This window comes from Muscardinus avellanarius (genome assembly GCF_963383645.1).
Source record: "Muscardinus avellanarius genome assembly, chromosome: 2".
Classification (NCBI taxonomy): Eukaryota; Metazoa; Chordata; class Mammalia; order Rodentia; family Gliridae; genus Muscardinus; species Muscardinus avellanarius.
Genome location: NC_137787.1, coordinates 69,239,081 through 69,258,002, shown reverse-complemented (window position 1 = coordinate 69,258,002; position 18,922 = coordinate 69,239,081). Strand labels below are relative to the sequence as shown.

The 18,922-nt window shown below is 34.9% G+C and overlaps 1 protein-coding gene across 1 annotated transcript in view; it reads right to left on the bottom strand.

The window, feature by feature from the left end:
* Positions 1-18,704, bottom strand: part of SCN7A (sodium voltage-gated channel alpha subunit 7) — a gene marked incomplete at both ends in the record, with an annotated part of 71,566 nt that extends 52,862 nt beyond the window's left edge. Inside the window, 7 exons of the mRNA XM_080688909.1 lie at positions 636-705; positions 3,115-3,321; positions 10,232-10,323; positions 12,300-12,428; positions 13,995-14,057; positions 14,425-14,561; positions 18,471-18,704. Of these exons, the coding sequence (XP_080545035.1) occupies positions 636-705; positions 3,115-3,321; positions 10,232-10,323; positions 12,300-12,428; positions 13,995-14,057; positions 14,425-14,561; positions 18,471-18,704 (932 nt within the window). The remainder of the gene's footprint in view (positions 1-635; positions 706-3,114; positions 3,322-10,231; positions 10,324-12,299; positions 12,429-13,994; positions 14,058-14,424; positions 14,562-18,470) is intronic.
* Positions 18,705-18,922: the final 218 nt, after the last annotated feature.

The window sequence follows — 18,922 nt, the reverse complement described above, 5'->3', positions numbered from 1 at the left end:
CTTCAGGAATTGGATAAACGTGCATGCTTATAATCCCAGTACTCGGGAAGTTCAGACAGGAAGGTTGGGCATGTTTGGCTACTTAGTGAGGCTCTCAACAATGTAGTGAGACCCTGTTTCTAAGTAAAATATAAAATAGGTTGGGAGTGTATCCCAGAGGTAAAATATTGCTGGGTTCCATCCCAAGTACCACAGAAAGAAAGAAAGAAAGAAAGAAAGAAAGAAAGAAAGAAAGAAAGAAAGAAAGAAAGAAAGAAAGAAAGAAAGAAAGAAAGAAAGAAAAGAAGGAAAGGTCCAAGGGAGACCTCTATCTCCTTCTAACAAAACAAAGAGGCTCCATCTCTGAGCCAAAAAGAAGTGTGCTGTCAGCAGACAACAGATTTGCAGACATTTTGATCAGAACTTCTCAGCCTCCTGGACTGTGAGAAATACATCCTTCTGTTTGTAAGTAACTGAGTTTAAAGAATTTTGTTATATACCTTCCAAATGGAATATAACAACTTTTCAGCATAGTCTTGATAACAAAATAAAATAACACAGTCGACTGGGAACCGGCAGTAAAAGGAATGATCATTCAGTAAGCACTATGGATGGAGAACACTGACTTGGGAGAACAAGACATCAGCACCGCTTACCCGGCATCTGTGGCGTTGCCACACAGAAGAGCGTCTAGTTTTCCTTCCAAATAGTAGAAGTTTTCTGATTCTGAAAATAAAAAAGAAATTATATTCTCTATCTAATCTTGAGTTAACAGCATACTTCAAATCCATTTACATCTCCACAGAAGAAACAACTCTCTCTACAGCTGAAAAGAAAAGAGCAGGTATCCTAATCTTTTTTTACCTAACATCTAATGCACATGCCAAAAGGCTTCTGTGAATACAAAAGTTTTACCGATCTGAAGGTGACAAGGCTTGGCACAGAAAGGGAAAAATCCCTTTCAAAATTAACTGGGGAAATGAATAAAATAGCCTAGTATGACCAGAACTCTGAAGGAAAATTTCTCATGACTAAATTGAATTTTTAAAAAATTGAATTACTCTAATTTAACTTTTGTGAACTAAAATAATTATAGAAGAAATCTTAAGTTAAAAAAAATCTAAGCACCACTGACTAAGTAGTTTGAAGGTCTGTCAAAAATCAAATAAAATTTGACAATAGCAACAAATGGTGCCAAAAATTCTACATGTCAGAACTCTGACATGGCAATTAGATGAAAATGTTTTATGATCGTAATATTTTCTGTAAATCTCAACATGCCACTTGAGGAAAGGGAATAAATATAGTCAGGCACATTTTAAAGTGCTAGACATTAAAAATGATTTTTTTGCAGTATTGGGGATGGAACCTTGGAGGGACACCACCAGCCCTATTTTTTATTCTTTATTTTGTGAAACAGGGTCTTACTGAATTGCAAAGGGCCTCACTAAGTAGCTGAGGCTGTCTTTGAACCGTGATCCTCCTGTCTCATCCTCCCAAATGTTGGGATTACATGCATTCACCACCATGTCCTGCATGATTTTTAAAATTGAAACATTGTACTTTAACAAAGAGGAAAATAACCAGATCTCTGTTTTCTTTGCAAAATTATTTACTTTTGAAGTAATTCATTTATTTTTGTTACATTATAGGAACCAATGGATATTTAAATTGAAAACTAAGATGTTGAATCTTATATTCCAACTGAAATACACCCATCTCCTTTTTTCTTCATCACTAGATTTAACACCTTGGCATAGATATATGATCATTTAAACAAGTTACATACTTAAATACTAATAATTTCATATTACTTGCATCATAATAATATTATACAGTAAGCCAAACAATGAAATTTATTATAATATGTTTAGAAATTACTAAATAATTAACTACAAAATACAAATAAAATTAATGTAGAATCACTATGAGATTTATTAATATATTTTTAATAGTTGAATTAGACTTTTATTTTTTCTAAGTATTGTTATAAAGGACTTAATATTTTTGTGTGTGTGGTCTGGGGAGGGAACCCAAGAGCATTCTACCTCGGAGTTACACCTCCAGCCCTATTTTTATTCTTTTTAGTTTTGAAACAGTGTCTCACTGAGTTGTGAAGGGTCTCGCTCAGTAGCTGAGGCTGTCTGCAAACTGTGACCCTCAAGTCTCAGCCTCCCAAATGCTGGGATAACAAACCGGCACACCACACCTGGCTAAGTACTTGATAATTTTAATGTGAAAAATGCAATTGTAAAGTATGGACTAATGAAAAGGAATTATATCTCAGGGGGATTGGGTTCAGTTACAATCCCAGTTTTATCACATAGTAATTACAATATCCTAGAACATTCATTTAATCCTTCTGCTTTCCCAGTTTTTTCCCATTTCCAATCGAACTGGGATAGCTGTGCTTCTGAAAAATTATGATGAATAGATGAGATTATGACTTAACAAAGTAGGCCTCAAAGTATCTAAAATGCACAATAGTAACTGAAATTCAACAATGGTAAAAATTTCTATGATGAGATTTTTTTTTTACTTTCAAAGTCATCTCAAAACTTATAGTGATTAAAATTCTATTTTATATTATTTTATTTATTTATTTTGAGACTGGAGATTGAACCCAAAGACATTCAACCTCTGAGCTACACTCCCATACTTATTTATTTTCACTTAAAACAGAGTCTCACTAGGCTTATTAGAGCTTCACTACTTGCTGAGACTATCCTCAAACCTGTGATCCTCCTGCCTCAGTCTTCCAAGTACCGGCATTACGAGTATGTGCCACCATTTCCTGCCACAAAAAAATAATATATTTTAAGTTAACACTTTGACTGAAAATGGCAATACTCTAAGAATTTTATTTTGAGCTTCCTCTCGTGAAACTACAAATAAGTTGTACAATGTAAAAAAAGGATGACAATTGAGGGAAAAAAATAGCTTTTCTTGATTTAATTGACCAAAGACTGGGAATGTTGCTAATTTTATTAAAATGAAAAGTGACACAAATCAGTACTTGAGCATATTCATTGCTCTTAGGTAGTCGGCTCTGAGGGTGAGCACTGAACATTTGTGTGAAGACTCTTCTGCCTTTCAGGAGTTTCTGCTCTCGCAGAGATAGCAAGTGATTCTTACCTCGAGTATAAAAGGGGTTTCCAGTTCTGTTGTGCAGGGTTTCGTTTTCACTTTCTTCAGGCCATCGCAAACATTTATGTTTCAGGTTACCCATGAAGAGTCCCATCCCAATTAAAGAAAATATGCTCAGAAAAAAAAGAGTCAGGACAATGGCACCGAAAAGTTTCTTTAAGCAGTGGGTCAGGACCCCTAAAAGGGACTTCAGGCCTGGAAAGAGAAAGGCATATTTTTGATAAAAAATAATATCTTAGTAAAGCAGCATTGGCAGACCTCTCCATGGCAAACTTATGATCCAATGAAAGGAACAGTTCTGTGTCCCACAGTCCAATTCTCATTATGTAGATCTAACTAAATAAACATCCCATTGAGGTTTCTGCATTATTGACAGTTTATAACAGCTGATGAAATAAATATTTTAAATGATTATTGCATCAGATACAATGTTTATTTTTAATTTATTATTATTATTATTATTATTATTATTATTATTATTATTTTGGTGATACTGGGGTTCCTGGAAGCCCTTTTATCTCTGGGCTACAATCCCAGACCTATTATATATATATATATATATATATATATATATATATATATATATATATTTTTTTTTTTTTTTTTTTTTTTTTTTTTTTAAACAGGGTCTCTTAAGCCAATGCGACTGGCTTCGAACCTGCATGATCCTCCTGTCTCCACCTCCCAAGCACAGGGATTACAAGCCTGCGCCACCACACCCAGTAAGATACGGTGTTTAAAATTAGGGCTGTTTGTGTTTGTTTCTCTCAACTATATTAAGAACAACAGCCTTTCTCTTTTTTTATGCCTATCATATCGACCACCAGAGATGATAAACATGAGCGAAGATGTAGTTATAAATCAAAATGGGCTGAAAGTGTTAAAACCAGAAATACTTTGAAACAGTGATATTCTATTCAATTTTATAAGAATTTGATTTGGGAGCTAATTAAATAAAACTTGTGACAATAATCTTAGTGATTAGTAATGAGAATAAGAGAACAGTGATAGATATAAACTATATATAAGAATTCAAACAAATTTGATTTTACTTAATGATATTAAGTATTAAATTATATGCTAAATTTTGCAAATAGAAAAGAAAAAAATAAAAATACTGTAGTTATATATCTCATATAAAACATATTAATATTTTGGTTTATAAATTAACTTTATTCTTTCTCCGTTCCTTCTTTTTCTTTCCTTCCTTCTTTTTTCCCTTTCTCTCTTCTTATTTGTTGGTGGTTTTTAACATCCTACTAACTCCTCAGCTCAACAATGTATGAGAGAATATAGTAACTCTGTGATAGTGAGCAAGTTATCAACATTTCTATACCTCAAGCCTATTATATTTGTTATGAGGATAGTATCTATTTTATTTATTAGTTTGAAAATTAAATCAATTTATTATTATATCTAAGTTTTTGAGATAGTCTCTCACTATGTTCCCAGGCTGGTCTCCTTCTTTTGGATTTTAGTGATCCTTTTGCTTTGGCCTCACAAGTGGCTGGGACTACAGGCTCCTGCCATTGTGCCTGGTCACCATTTGAGAATTTTATATCTGTATTTAGTTATTTTTTATGTTTCATATGTATTTTAACTCCCTGTTGAAATGGTTTGAAAGCTCATTAAATTTTGGATTTATTTATTTATTTATTTATTTATTTATTTATTTATTGGTGGTACTGGGGTTCCTGGAAACCCTGCTACCTCCGGGCTACACTCCCAGACCTATTTTATATCTTTTTTTTTTTTTTTTGAAACAAGGTCTCTTAAGCCAGAGAGGCTGGCTTCGAACCTGCGCAATCTTCCTGTCCCTGCCTCTCAAGCGCGGGGATTACAAGTGTGCGCCACCACGCCTGGCTCATTTTGGAGTTTAATCTACCCGTTGTTTGATATTTTACTTTTACTTTTCTTTTTTTGTTTGCTTATTGTTTTTTGTGGTACTGTGGATTGAACTCAGGGACATTTTATATCTGAGATATACCCTCCAGTCCTTTTCCGTTTTTTATTTATATTATGTTATAATTGCATTATATTACTTATTTTCATGGTACTGGGGATGGATACACAAGGGCATTCTACCTATGAGCTATATACTCATATTTTATTTTTGTTTTGAAACAGGGTCTTCCTAAGTTGCAGAGAGCCTCACTAAGTTGCTGAGGCAGGCTTTGAACCTGTGATCCTCCTGTATCCTGCTGTCTTAACCTCCCAATTGTGAATTTTATTGCTAAAAACATGGGTATGCATGTATCACTATAGTCTCTATCTTTGGGTCTTTAGGAAAGATGCAAAGAAAGGGTATAGCTGGGTTATATGGTGATTTTATTCATAGATTTTTGAGGAAATCTAAAACCAATCTCCATAGTGTTTGTGCTAATTTATAATTCCACTATCAGTATATAAAGGTTTCTATTTCCCCACATCCTTTCTAGTATTTATTATTGTTTGATTTTGTGTGTGTGTGTGTGTGTGTGTGTGTGTGTGTGTGAGAGAGAGAGAGAGAGAGAGAGAGAGAGAGAGAGAGAGAGAGAGAGAGAACGTGCACACGCAGGTATTGAACCCAGAGATATTTTACCTCCAAGTTACATACCCAGCCAATTTTGTTTTTATTTTGAACCAGAGTCTTGTTAGGTTATTGAGAGTAACACTCCATTTCTGAAGCTGTCCTCCAATACTCCTGTCTTAGCTCCCCAAATACTAGGATTATATACATGCACCACGACTCCCAACTTGAAAACTTTACTTTCTTAACTGGAGAAATGTCTTACAAATGGAAAAGGTTCACCTTATAATAGAGTCACAACAGTAAAGAATAAAATTAAACTTATTATCAAATTTTATAATTTTTTTGGTTGTACTGGAGTTGCTGAAAACCCTTCTACTTCCAGGCTACACTCCCAGACCTATTTTTTTTTTTTATATTTTTATTTGAAAACAGGGTCTCTCAAGCCAGCTCCTGTCTCCACTTCTGAAGCACGGGGATTACAAGCATGCACCACCAGCCCAGTGAAATTTTATAATTTTAAAGATGAGAAAATTTGATATCCATATGTAGATAACTGAAATTATATTTCTAACTCTTGCCCTGAACAAGGGTAATCGCAAATAGGACCATAGGCATGAAAATTAAACCAAATTTATGAAATTAATAGGAGAAACTTAGAACCAGCTTTCTAACAAAGGCACTAGCAGAGACTTCTTCAATAAGACCCCCAAAACTCAGGAATAAAAGAGAGAATAAATAAATGGGATGGTAGAAAACTAAATTGTTTCTGTGTACCAAAGGAAACAATCAAGAACTTAAAGAGAGAGAGAGCCTACAGAATGGAGGAAAAATTTGTCAGCTACTTCTCCGATAAAGGACCAATATCTAGAATACATAAAGAACTCCTTTAAAAATAAACACTAAAAAGAAATCCAATAACAAATGGACAATAGAACTGCACAGACACCTTTAAAAAAATAAATAAATAAATACAGGCCGGGCGTGGTGGCGCACGCTTGTAATCCCCGCGCTTGGGAGGCAGAGACAGGAGGATCGTGCAGGTTCGAAGCCAGCCGCGCTGGTTTAAGAGACCCTGTTTCCAAATAAAAATATAAAAATCGGTCTGGGAGTGTAGCCTGGAGGTAGAAGGGTTTCCAGGAACCCCAGTACCACCAAAAATAAATAAATAAATAAATAAATAAATAAATAAATAAATAAATAAATAAAATGTTCAAAATCACTAGCAAGCAGGGAAATTAAAATTAAAATTACACTGAGATTCTCTAGTTAGAATAGCAATTATCAAGGATACAAACAAAGTTGGTATGGTGGCACATACTGGTAATCTCAGTAATTGGGATACTGAGACAGGAGGATTTCAGGTTAAGGAGAACGTCAGAAATAGAGTGAGACTCTCAACAACCTAGCAAGACCCAGTTTAAAATAAAATGGGCTGGTATTGTAATTTGGAGTAGAATGTCTCTGAGTTCAGTCTCCACTAACACACACACACACACACACACACACACACACACACACACACAAATTCAAACAATAATAAATGCTATCAAGGGTATGGGGAAATAGAAATCCTTATAAACTATTGATGGAATTGTAAATTAGCACAAGCACGGTGAAGATCGGTTTTAAGGTTCCTCAAAATCTATGAATAGAGTTACCATATACCCCAGCTACCCCCCTCCTCTGCATCTTTCCTCAAGACCCACAGGCAGAAGAATATAGTGATACATGCATATCCATGCTTATAGCAGCACAATTCACAGTAGCCAGATTATGAAACCAACTCAGGTGTCAACAAATGAATGGATAAAAAAATGTGGTCTACACACACATAGGAATTCTATTTAGTCATGAAGAACGATAAAATGGCTGAAACTAGAGAATTATATGAGTTTACTCAGTTTCAAAAATTTAAGGGTGGTATGTTTTCTCTCATTTGTGGAAGCTAGAGAGAAAATAGGAAGCATAGGGACATAATACAAAGATATCTATAGAGTAGTTGAAAGGAATTACAGGTGAGAGTTAGTGAGGGGGAAAGGGATAATTAGAAAAGGAAATACCTCCTTCAGCCAGCCTCAGCAAGTTAAAAGGCCCTCTGCAACTTAATGAGACCCTGTTTCAAAATAAAGATAAAATACCATTAAAGATATACATCCCCCACCCACAAAACAAATGATACTTTTCTTTTTCAAATATATTTTTAAATAATTTGTATTTTAAATTTCTTCTAACCTCTCTTTCAGGGTCACTGATGATCCATAAATGAAATTCAGCTTAATGAACCCATCTTCATTGAACACAAAACTTCTCTGATCTTCCTTTACACATTAGTTTTGTTCCATACACTGGTTATACTGCATATTATTGTTACCATTGATTAAATTGGGGGAGTGATATAATTTTTTTACTTTTTTGTATTTATTTTATTATCTCATTTTCATCTTCTGCCTGTGAGAATCTAGGTTTTCTTCTACTGGGAATTCAAAATAGATTTCTTTTGCTTGCTCCTATCCTCATGCACATTTACTAAAAATAGTACTTTTACTCTTGAAAAATATACTTCTCTTTCTGTACTTCAGTATACTTTATCCAGTTCTTATTGCTGGTATGTACCTTGTTTACTCTTTGAGAGAAGCAGCAATGTGCTTCCACTTCCAGTGGGTTATTGTGGGGAGCCATTAAGGTTTTTACCTTATCTTGACTCACCCTTACTCAAAAGTGCACTTCTGACTGTCCTTCTCCCTGAGTCAACAAGGTTTGGAATTATGGGGGTTTCAAAGTAAATAAGACCTTCTAAGAATGATGGATGCTAATTGTTCTGTCTGCTAGATAAGATGAGGTTTATGTTGTACCAGGGTATTGTTTGACTTGCCCATGGAGTATGTACTTTGGACTTGCCTTTCTTGCATTCCTTTGAAGCTAAACTGTATAAATGGCCATGAGAGAATAAAGTCGAGGTGCTAGTAGTGACTGGTAGCCCTCCCATGCATGAATTCTTTAATCCTCACTCCTCTCTTTGGAACCCTTACTTTTGCCTGCTGGCTCCGGCAGTGTATTCCTCCTTTGTTGACTTCAACTAAACTGGTTTCTTGTATCATCCTTATATTTGATCTGTAGATGGAGATGCAGGGGATGTAACCCTGTGTTTCTGTGACTTTCAGGAAGCTAGAGCTATGGATATCGTTACCAGGGTGACTCTATTTCATTTATTTCCTAGATTTTTCTGAAGCTTCCATGACACAGGCCTTTTATTATTATTATTAACAGCTTTATTCAGATATAGTTAACGAATCATAGAATTCATGTGTTTAATGTATATAATTTGATGTTTTAGAATATTCATTGTTTATGGAATTGTCACCCTCATTTCCTGTCTTTCTGTTTTGCTCAGCCTGAATGCCAAGTGTATAGTATTTGTACATGTCTGACTTTCTTCACTGTGTTCCATACATGGAAGTTTCCTGTAGAAACTTACATTGGGTTTCATGATGCAATAATTCCATACTTCTGATTTGCAACAGGCCTAAATCTTTAAATCTTTCCTATCTGATAGTGCTTATTCATTCAGAACAACAAATTAGAAGATGTAGGCAAAGCTGGGTATGGTACATATGCTTGTAATCTCAGTATTTGGAAGACTGAGACAAGGAGGAGCACAGATTTGAGACTAGCCTCAGCAACTTATGGGGAAGCTCTCTGCAATTTAGTGATACCCTGCTTCAAAATGAAAACTAAAATACAGCTTGGGGTGTAGCTCAGAGGAAGAATGCCCCTGGGTTCAGTACCCAGTATTGCAAAAAAATAAAATAAAATAAAAAGAGAAAATTTTAGTGAGGTTCTTCCAGGATATGTTCAGGAAGGAAAGCTATAAATTAGTTTTCAATAACTTCCATTAATATAATCACAGCTCTCCTTTATTTAGAAGAACCTCCCTCATTTTGTGGCACATGAATTACATTGTATCTAAGCACTTAGAGCAAAGAGGAATTTACTTTATATCTTATTAGTTTGTTAATTCCATGCTTTTTTAATATCATGAGGAAAAGAAGGCAGGTTAAACATCAGGCTAGAACACCCCTCACAGAAGTCTAAGGGCAATTTTTAAGTTGATATTTAACATATAAAAGTAATTAAATATATAACTGGTTAATTCATATTTTGGTATCCACACCACAAATAACAATCTAATGTATTTTATTTTCTTGCTTTCCCTGGAGTGACAGATAAATATAAAAATTAAATAACTCCATTTCAAAGTGGAAGCAGTGTTTAATTTGATATTTTCTATAAGCAATGATAAAAATATTCAAATGAAGCCGGCATTGTGGTACACATTTGGGAGGCTGAGACAGGAGGATCAAAGGTTCGCAGCCAACCTCAGCTACTTAGTGAGGCCCTACGCAACTTAGTGAGACCCTGTTTCAAAATAAAGAATAAAAAGTAGTGCTGGAGTTGTAACTTGGAGAGAGAGTGCCCCTCAGTTGCATCCTCAGTACCACAAAAAATAAAAAAGATAGAGAGAGAGAGAAAAAATGTGTGCACAGTACAATTACATAAAAGAGCAAGAAAAATAAATCCAATGTCATTTCTTACCTTGGTTTAAAGGAATAATTTTCAAAATTCTCAATGCTCTCACAGTTTTAAGGTCAAAAGTGAAGTTGAGAGATGAGTACCTTGTTATAATCCTGTGGAAGTAAATTGGAGTTATTTAGAAGTCATATTGGATCTATGCAATTTACCTCTGGCTTTTTATGCTCTTTGAAGGTTATTTTTAAAATTATACATCCAAGCATTTCCCTTGCTCACATTATTCCATTTTGCAAATAGTTTTATTATTGATTGGAAGACAAGAATTGCTCCAGAGAAAAGTAGCCAGCTAATATTAACCTACAAACTTAAATTGTGAGAGTTTTTCGTAGTTTGCCACTGGATAGTTTTAATTCCATAGCAAATATTCTGCATGCTTATAAGTATTTTATTATGTATGACTGAAAAGATAATCGATATAAGAAAAAAGTAATAGCTTTATTTTTATGGAATGAAGCTCATTTTAAGGATTCAAAAACCAGGACCAAGGTGATGACAAAGGGAACAAGATGATGATGGTGGTGGTGGTGGTGGTGGTGGTGGCAGCACAGGTGATAATGACAGGTGACAAGGGTGACAAGAAGTTTTGTAAGAAGAAATCTTTGTAGACCTCATTTTTAAAAAATGAGGGATAGACAGCAGAGTATACATTGATTAAGAACATAGACCAGAGTTAGACTGCCTGTGTAGAAATGTAGGCACCACCACTTATCAGCTACATGACAGAGGACATTTACTTAATCATGCTTAGTTCCCTTAATATTAAAGTAGAAAGAGCCAGGTGTGGCGGCGCACGCTTGTGACCCCCCACGCTTGGGAGGTTGAGACAAGAGGATCTCACAGGTCCTAAGTCAGTCTCAGCTACTTAGTGAGGCTCTCAGCAACTTAGTGAGACCGTTTCCAAATAAAAATATAAAGTTGGTCTGGGAATATAGTGTGGAGGTAGAAAAACCCTGGATTCCACCCCCAGTACCACCAGATAAAAGAAAGAAAGAAAGAAAGAAAGAAAGAAAGAAAGAAAGAAAGAAAGAAAGAAAGAAAGAAAGAATATTTCTTGATTCATGGCCCATAATTATTAAATGGAAAAATACAACAACATCTGGAGCACAGTAAGGGCTTCCTGGGTCTTAGCTCAGTTAGCTGTTAGCTGGCAACAACAGGAACCACAGAAATAATGGTAGTAATAGTAGAAATAGTAAGCATAATAATTATATTGGTGTTAGCTACTATTATTGATTGCTTATAATGCAGCAAATACTAGTTTCTCTCTTCATACATTTTTTAAAAAATATTTTTATTTTGGATACTGAGGATTGAACCCAGGAACATTCTATTTCCAAGGTACACCCATCCTTATTTATTTATTTATTTACTTATTTACTTATTTAAAATTTTGAAACAGTCTAGCTGAGTAACAGGATCTCTCTTAGCTGCTGAAGCTGGCCTCAAACTTGTTATCCTCCTGTCAAGTACTGTAGTTGAAGGTGTCCATCGCATTTCTGAGCTTTAAAGGTTATTTGTTAAAAAAATATTTACCAAAAATCTATACCTAGAATCTCATTTAAAATTATTTTAACAGAAATTTGATGCCACTGATAATTTCCATACCTATAAAACAGAAAACACTAAATAGAAACATTGAAAAGGGACATTAAATAATTAGGATTTACATAGCACTAAATAAAACATGTGTTGCTTAAAATATCTTATTTTGATATTTAGCATATCTAGTTGCCTCAAGGAATGTAGCTAAATGAAATGTTTCCTGAGAACTGAGAATCATATATATATACTGGGATCCTCTAAGTCTTCAGGGAATTCTCTACTCACTGGGGAAAAAAAATCACGCAAAATGCACAACTTTCAATCACTATCACTCTTGTTCAAAATAGAAAATGGAAAACATTTCATACTGGCTCAGAGGTAGTGCTGAGAGTTCTCACTATGATCATGACTTATGAGATGTTCTTCAATCATAGATGATTTGCAAGCAGAAATCATTGTAGAGTTCAAGTTTTAAATGAAAATCACTTGCTTATCAAAAGAATGGTATATTTGCAACTGAAGTACTCACTCAAACAAAGTGACATTGAAATCAAGCCAGTTCCATGGATCCACAATGAAGGAAAAAGATCCTGCCCAGATGCCTCTTGCAATGATTTTTACAAGTATTTCAAATGTGTAAATTCCAAGCAAGGTGTTCCTGAAGAAAAATTTTTATATTACGTATTACAAGTGAAAATAGTACACTGTCAACTCTGAAATATTCTGCTTATGATCACCATTTGGTATTTGAAAATAAGGCATTCAAAAAGTGAAAACACGTTTGATGGACCATACAGCCAATCAACCAACCAGACAACAATCAAAACAAGTGTGTGGAGGTACACTCCTGTATTCCTAGTGTTTGGAAGGTTGAATTAGGGGAATCACAGGTTCAACATTCGCCTCAGCAACTTAGTGGGAACTTGTTTCAATAAAAAGTTAGGCTGGGCCTGGTGGTGCATGTTTATAATCCTGTACTTGGGAGGCTGAGACAAGAGGATTGAAAAATTGAGGCCAGCTTGAGCAAGATAACAAAACCTGTTTCAAAATAAAAAATAAAATGGAGTAGGGAAGGTATCACTCAGAGGCAGAATGCTCCTGGGTTCAATCTCCAATATTAAAAAAAAAAAGTAAAATAAAATCAATCTCTCTCTCTCTCTCTCTCTCTCTCTCTCTCTCTCACACACACACACACACACACACAGAAAAAAGAAGGAAGAAAGAGAGAGAGAAATAGTAAAAAGAAAAACAGAAATAGAAACAAAGACTAATAGCAAGGGCCTTTGAACCCAAGCATAAAACTTTAGATAGAAGTTCTACGGTAGCTGTGTTAAGGCATTAACCATGAAATTTAACTGCCAACTTCTTCCTCTTGTCCTGGCTCAGAGGGGATGTTTTTTTCATTTAGGTAAATTATAAAAGATGTCAAATATAAAATTTATCCAAAATGAGATTATATAATAATTAACTTTTCAATAACTAAAGGAGTGTGCAAGATCTAATTGTATTAAACACATACACAAGAATTCTTTGTATGTGTGAATCAGTATTGTAGCTACCTTCCAAAGTCAATTAGTTTTAAGAATATAGTTAAAGTTTACAGGAAACTTCTAGAAAGACTCTTATTCTAGAAAATTTAATAGGCCTTTCCATCATTGTTGTCTAATGCAAGCCATATTAGATGCATACCAGAGGAAAGAGAAGAAAATAGAAAACTAACAAATTTTTAATGAATGTAAGAGAATAAAAGTTATCTGGGTTAGAAACAAATCAAGTATGGAGTTATAACAGAAAAGACTCAAGGCACTGAAAATAATGTTAACTATAAGTAATTATGATACAACCTCACTTATATGATACTATGACATAAATATAACATATAAAAACTCAAATATGTATATTATATTAATAAGCCTAAGAAAAAGGTATTTAAAATCTAACTAAGAATAATGAAAGGGCAAAAAAACTTATATTAATAAATTAACCTATATATTTGCTTTTGATTATTTGAAGAATTCATTAATTACAGTTCAGATGTAAGTACTACATTGTATGACATAAGACATAAGTATACCATTATCTGTAAAATATAAATATTAAATGTGTAATTTAATAGTATATAATATACAGTGGCATTTAATATGTTTTTAATTCAAAACTACAAAATGTTAAAAATGGAAAATATAATATGTAACACTCTGTATAATGAAATTATATAACTTACTCTATTGCTGGTACCCATTTTGGCAAAATATTCATGGACATAAACATGCAATCAGTGAGGACACTAATTAATATTAACAGTCGGAAAAAGGTAAGTTATAGTCAAGGAATAATGGATAATAAATAATATTAGAAAAGTATATTTCTATAAACTGATTTTATATGCACACATGAAAAATATTTTCATGCATACTGAAAACATTATTTTATGATATCAATGGAGATTAATATTTACTTTTCACTTTTGAGGGTTTTAGAATATGTGTTTTATATGTATTTTCAAAGACAAAATAATTAATGCAGCACAATTCACATTTCAGTATAACCTAACATAAGATATCAATTCAAAAGAGAAAAACTCTGCAGCAATAACTGAATAATACAGAATAGTTGACTTTGGCCTTAAATATACTTTCTAGCAGGGTCAATACACCAGCAGGAAAGGATATGGATGTACGAAAACCTTGATAGTTGTTCCTCTAATAGTGCTTAATGGAGACAATGTACAAAATATGGAAGAAGCATTGAATCTGAAGATTGTTCTCTTTTTATTTAACACCATGAAAGTCTGTAAGAAGAAAAACTCAAGTGAAATAAGAAGGCAGAACTATAATTCCATTAATTCATTTAACATATTTCTAATGATCATCAGTCTTTTATAATTATGGCTACATATAGAAAAATAAGTTACATAATACAAATATGCATTCACCGATGTTTTATGGATAGCAAACTGTGTTACAGTTTCCAAACACTTTTTCAACTTCAACTTGCAGCCTGTGAGAGCTTTGGTCTGTTATTGTCGTTAATCTCTCCCTTTTCATTTTAAAAGGCCAAGAGAAAGAAAAAACATCAAAAAGAGCCAAAGAAAATAAATCTGATTTATTTCTTTTTCGTGTGTGTGTGTGTGTGTGCGCGCGCGCGCATGCACGCAAACACATGTGTGTTACTAGAGACAACCCAGAAGCCTTCTACCTCTGGGCTACATTGCAGACTTATTTTATTTTTTATTTGAAAACAAGTTCTCACTAGGTTGCTGAGAGCCTCACCAAGTTGCTGAGGCTGGCTTTGAATGTGTGATTATCCTGTCTCAGCCTCCCAAGTACTGGAATTACAAGCATGTGTCACCATGCCCAGCCAAATATAATAAAAAAATAATTTTTTTGCTTTCCAGCAGGGCATGCTGGCACTCGCTTGTAATCCCTGCGCTTGGGAGGCGGAGACAGGAGGATCCTACAGGTTCCAAGCCAGCTGTGCTGGCTTAAGAGACCCTGTTTCCAAATAAAAAGTATAAAATAGGTCTGGGAGTGTAGCCTGAAGGTAGAAGGGTTTCCAGGAACCCCAGTATCACAAAAAAAAAAAAAAAAAAGATTGCTTTTCATGCTATTTTTCAGAACAATTTTAAACTTTACACAAGATATATGTACAAATAACCAATACATGTTATTTGAAAAATTAATTTCAAATTTTAAGTGATAAATTTTTAAATAATTTTAAAATTAATTTTTGAGTAGTTCTGGGGATTGAACACAGGGGCATTATACCTCCAACTATACCCCCAGCCCTATGTTTTATTCTTTATTTTGAAACAAGTTTTCACTAAATTGCAGAAGGCCTCACTAAGTAGCTGGGGCTGGCTGCGAACCCTGATCCTCCTGTCTCAGCTTCCCAAGTACTGGGGTTACAAGTGTGTGCCACCTCACCCACCCATTAATTTTATAATTATTTTTATGCTATCATTAATTATAAACTGAATACAACTTAAATGCTTCTATGGCATGGCATCATTCATAACAGCACTTTGCAGGAATTTATCCTTTCAGTTTAAGCCCCAAGTATTTCACTCTGGGCCTTGACTCTTTTTTTAAATCCGTAATTTTTCCAGGCATGGTGGCACACGCTTGTAATCCCAGCATTTGGGAGGCTGAGACCAGAGGATCACGGTTCACGGACAGCCTCAGCTACTTAGTGAGGCCCTCTGCAACTCAGTGAGACCTGGTTTCAAAATAAAGAATAAAAATTTGAGCAGGGGGTGTAGCTTGGAAGTCAAATGCCCCTGGGTTCCATCCCCAGACCCTAATCAATCAATCAATAAATCCTTAGTTTTGTCTTCAATAACAAAACTTTCCTTTGCTTGTTTCCCTTTGCCTATTGGAGGACAGAGAACTCAGAGCCCTCACTGTATTACAGCTACTAGGGTTGCTACACCATGTTAAATATGACTTAAGTACACCAAAAACCACTAGCTGAGGTATTTGAGATGAAGCTATAACTTACACTGTAACCCAAATGCTCTCAAGATTCTGTGACTGTACTTTATTACCATGGAAGGTGTTGCAGTGCTGCAGTAATTAAAAAATCAATTTATCTCCCTTTCAGAGACTCAGTGATATCTTTGAATATCCTACAAGACTATTAAATTATATTTGTCCACTGTAAGACTAAATCTTCATCTTCCCAAAACTTAATCTACTTTTTATTTTATCTTTGTTAGTGACACCACTATTCTTCCAAGTTTAAAACCTTGGTAATTACTCTTCAGTCAAAATCGACTATTTTCCTACTACTTAGGAGGCAGCAGTAGGAAGATCTCAGGGTCGAGGATAGCCACAGCAAGTAGTGAGAGCCTCAGCAACCTAGCAAGACCCTGTTTCAAAATAGAAAATTAAAAGGTCTCTGGAGCCCAGCATAGTGTCTGACACTTGGCATCCCAGTACTTGGGAGGCTGAGACAGAAGGATCACAGGTTCATAGCCAGCCTGAGCAACTTAGAGGGTGGAACTGAGACCTGTTTCAAAATAAAATAATTAAATAAATAAAATGGGGCTGGGAATATAGCTCAAGGTAGAAGGTCCCTGGGTTTAATCCCCAGTACCATAAACACATTTTAAAAAAAATGAAAATAATAAAAAAGAAAACAAGCCGGGCATGGTGGCGCACGCTTGTAATCCCCACGCTTGGGAGGCGGAGACAGGAGGATCACGCGGGTTCAAAGACAGCCTGGCTGGCTTAAGAGACCCTGTTTCCAAATAAAAATATAAAATGGGTCTGGGAGTGTAGCCTGGAGGTAGAAGGGCTTCCAGGAACCCCAGTACCACCAAAAATAAATAAATAAATAAATAAATAAATAAATAAATAAATAAATAAAAAGAAAAGAAAACAAAAAAGAAGAAAAGAAATAGGGTTTCACTAAGTTGTTGAAGCTGGCACTGAACCTGTAATCCTCCTGTCTTGGCCTCCCAAGTACTGAAATTATAAGTGTGTATCATCACACCTCACTTATATTATTATTATTATTATTATTATTATTATTATTATTATTATTATTGGTAGTACTGGGGGTAGAACCCAGAGGCTTTCTACCTCCAGGATATACTCCCAGACCTATTTTTATATTTTATTTGGAAACAGGGTCTCACTAAGTTGCTGAGAGCCTCACTAAGCAGCTGAGGCTTGCTTCAAACCTGTGTGATCCTCCTATTTCAGCCTCCCAAGTGTGGGGATTACAAGTGTGCACCACCACGCCTGGCTCCTTAGTTTTTATTTTTTAAAAAGGGTCTTGCTAAGTTGCTGAGGCTAAACTCCATCATGCAATCCTCCTTTCTCAACGTCCAAAGTACTGGGATTATAGGCATGCACCAATAGTTCCCATATTTAGCGTTCTGTGCTTGTTTTGGAATATATTAGTTGGTGCCACAAGGCTTTCTGGATACATAATGTAAAGTGAAAATATTTTAATATATAAATGAATAAAGAGGATTATAAAACAATTATAAACTGGACACAGTGACACATCCTTGTAATCTCAGCACTTGCAGACTGGAAGACTGAGACAGGAGGATCTCAGCCTCAGCAATTTAGGGAGATACTGTTTCAAAAGAAAGTATAAAATAGGTCTGGGAGTGTAGTTCAGGGGTAGAATCATCTGGGTTCAATCCCCAGTATCAAAAAGAAAGGAAGGAAGAAAGGAAGGTAGGTTGGCTGGTTCAGAGGGAGGGAAAAGAAGGAGGGAAGGAGGGAAGGAAGGAAGGAAGGTAGGTAGGTTGGCTGGTTCAGAGGGAGGGAAAAGAAAGAGGGAAGGAGGGAAGGAAGGAAGGAAGGAAGGAAGGAAGGAAGGAAGGAAGGAAGGAAGGAAACTAGACTTCAAGTTTGGATTTACTTTACCAACTTCTGAGTATCAAGTTGCCCATTTTAAATTTCTGCACATAATATTGACATTTGAAAACTATTTTAAAATCGATAACTATAGTCAATGACCATGCTCCAATTATACATGTCACTTACATTAAAGCATATCAGAACTATCAGAACTAATAAAAAGAAATAAGAAGAAACTACCTAGGCTGGTAAAACACCCGTTTGATAAAAATCTCATATTTACTCTTTGTTCTCTTTTTTGCCTTGTCTCAATTATACTTGTTCATGTCTAAAAATAAAATATTAAAAGTCTAGTTGCAATAATTTCAACTAGTTCTCACATTTTTTTTCACGTAGTAGTGGGGGTCCACATCTTCCAAGGGCTCCGACACCATCCCTCGAGGAAGGCTGCCATAAATGGACGGAAGCTCTTTGCCATCTTCCAAGTCAGGGTTTGGCTGTAAATCTTCTTCTTCGTCTCCCTCGTGATGTTTTTTAGAGACATGCTGTTTTATAAGTTCAAGAGACTCTACCGTGAACGGGACTAGACCCTTTGATTCTGGAGAAGACGACATTTCCAACGTTGAATCTTTAAGAAATTGATTATCTTCAGTTCTGTACGACAGTTTGGTGTATTAAGAAAAAAAAATTTTCAAAAGGTTAAGAAATTTTACAATAAAGAGCAGAAAACTGAACATAAACATTTAAAGAATGCAAGTCGGGATGTTGTATTAATCTGTGTTCCCTAATGGAGTATATTAGTTTTTATTTACAATTTCACAAGTTAACTCCA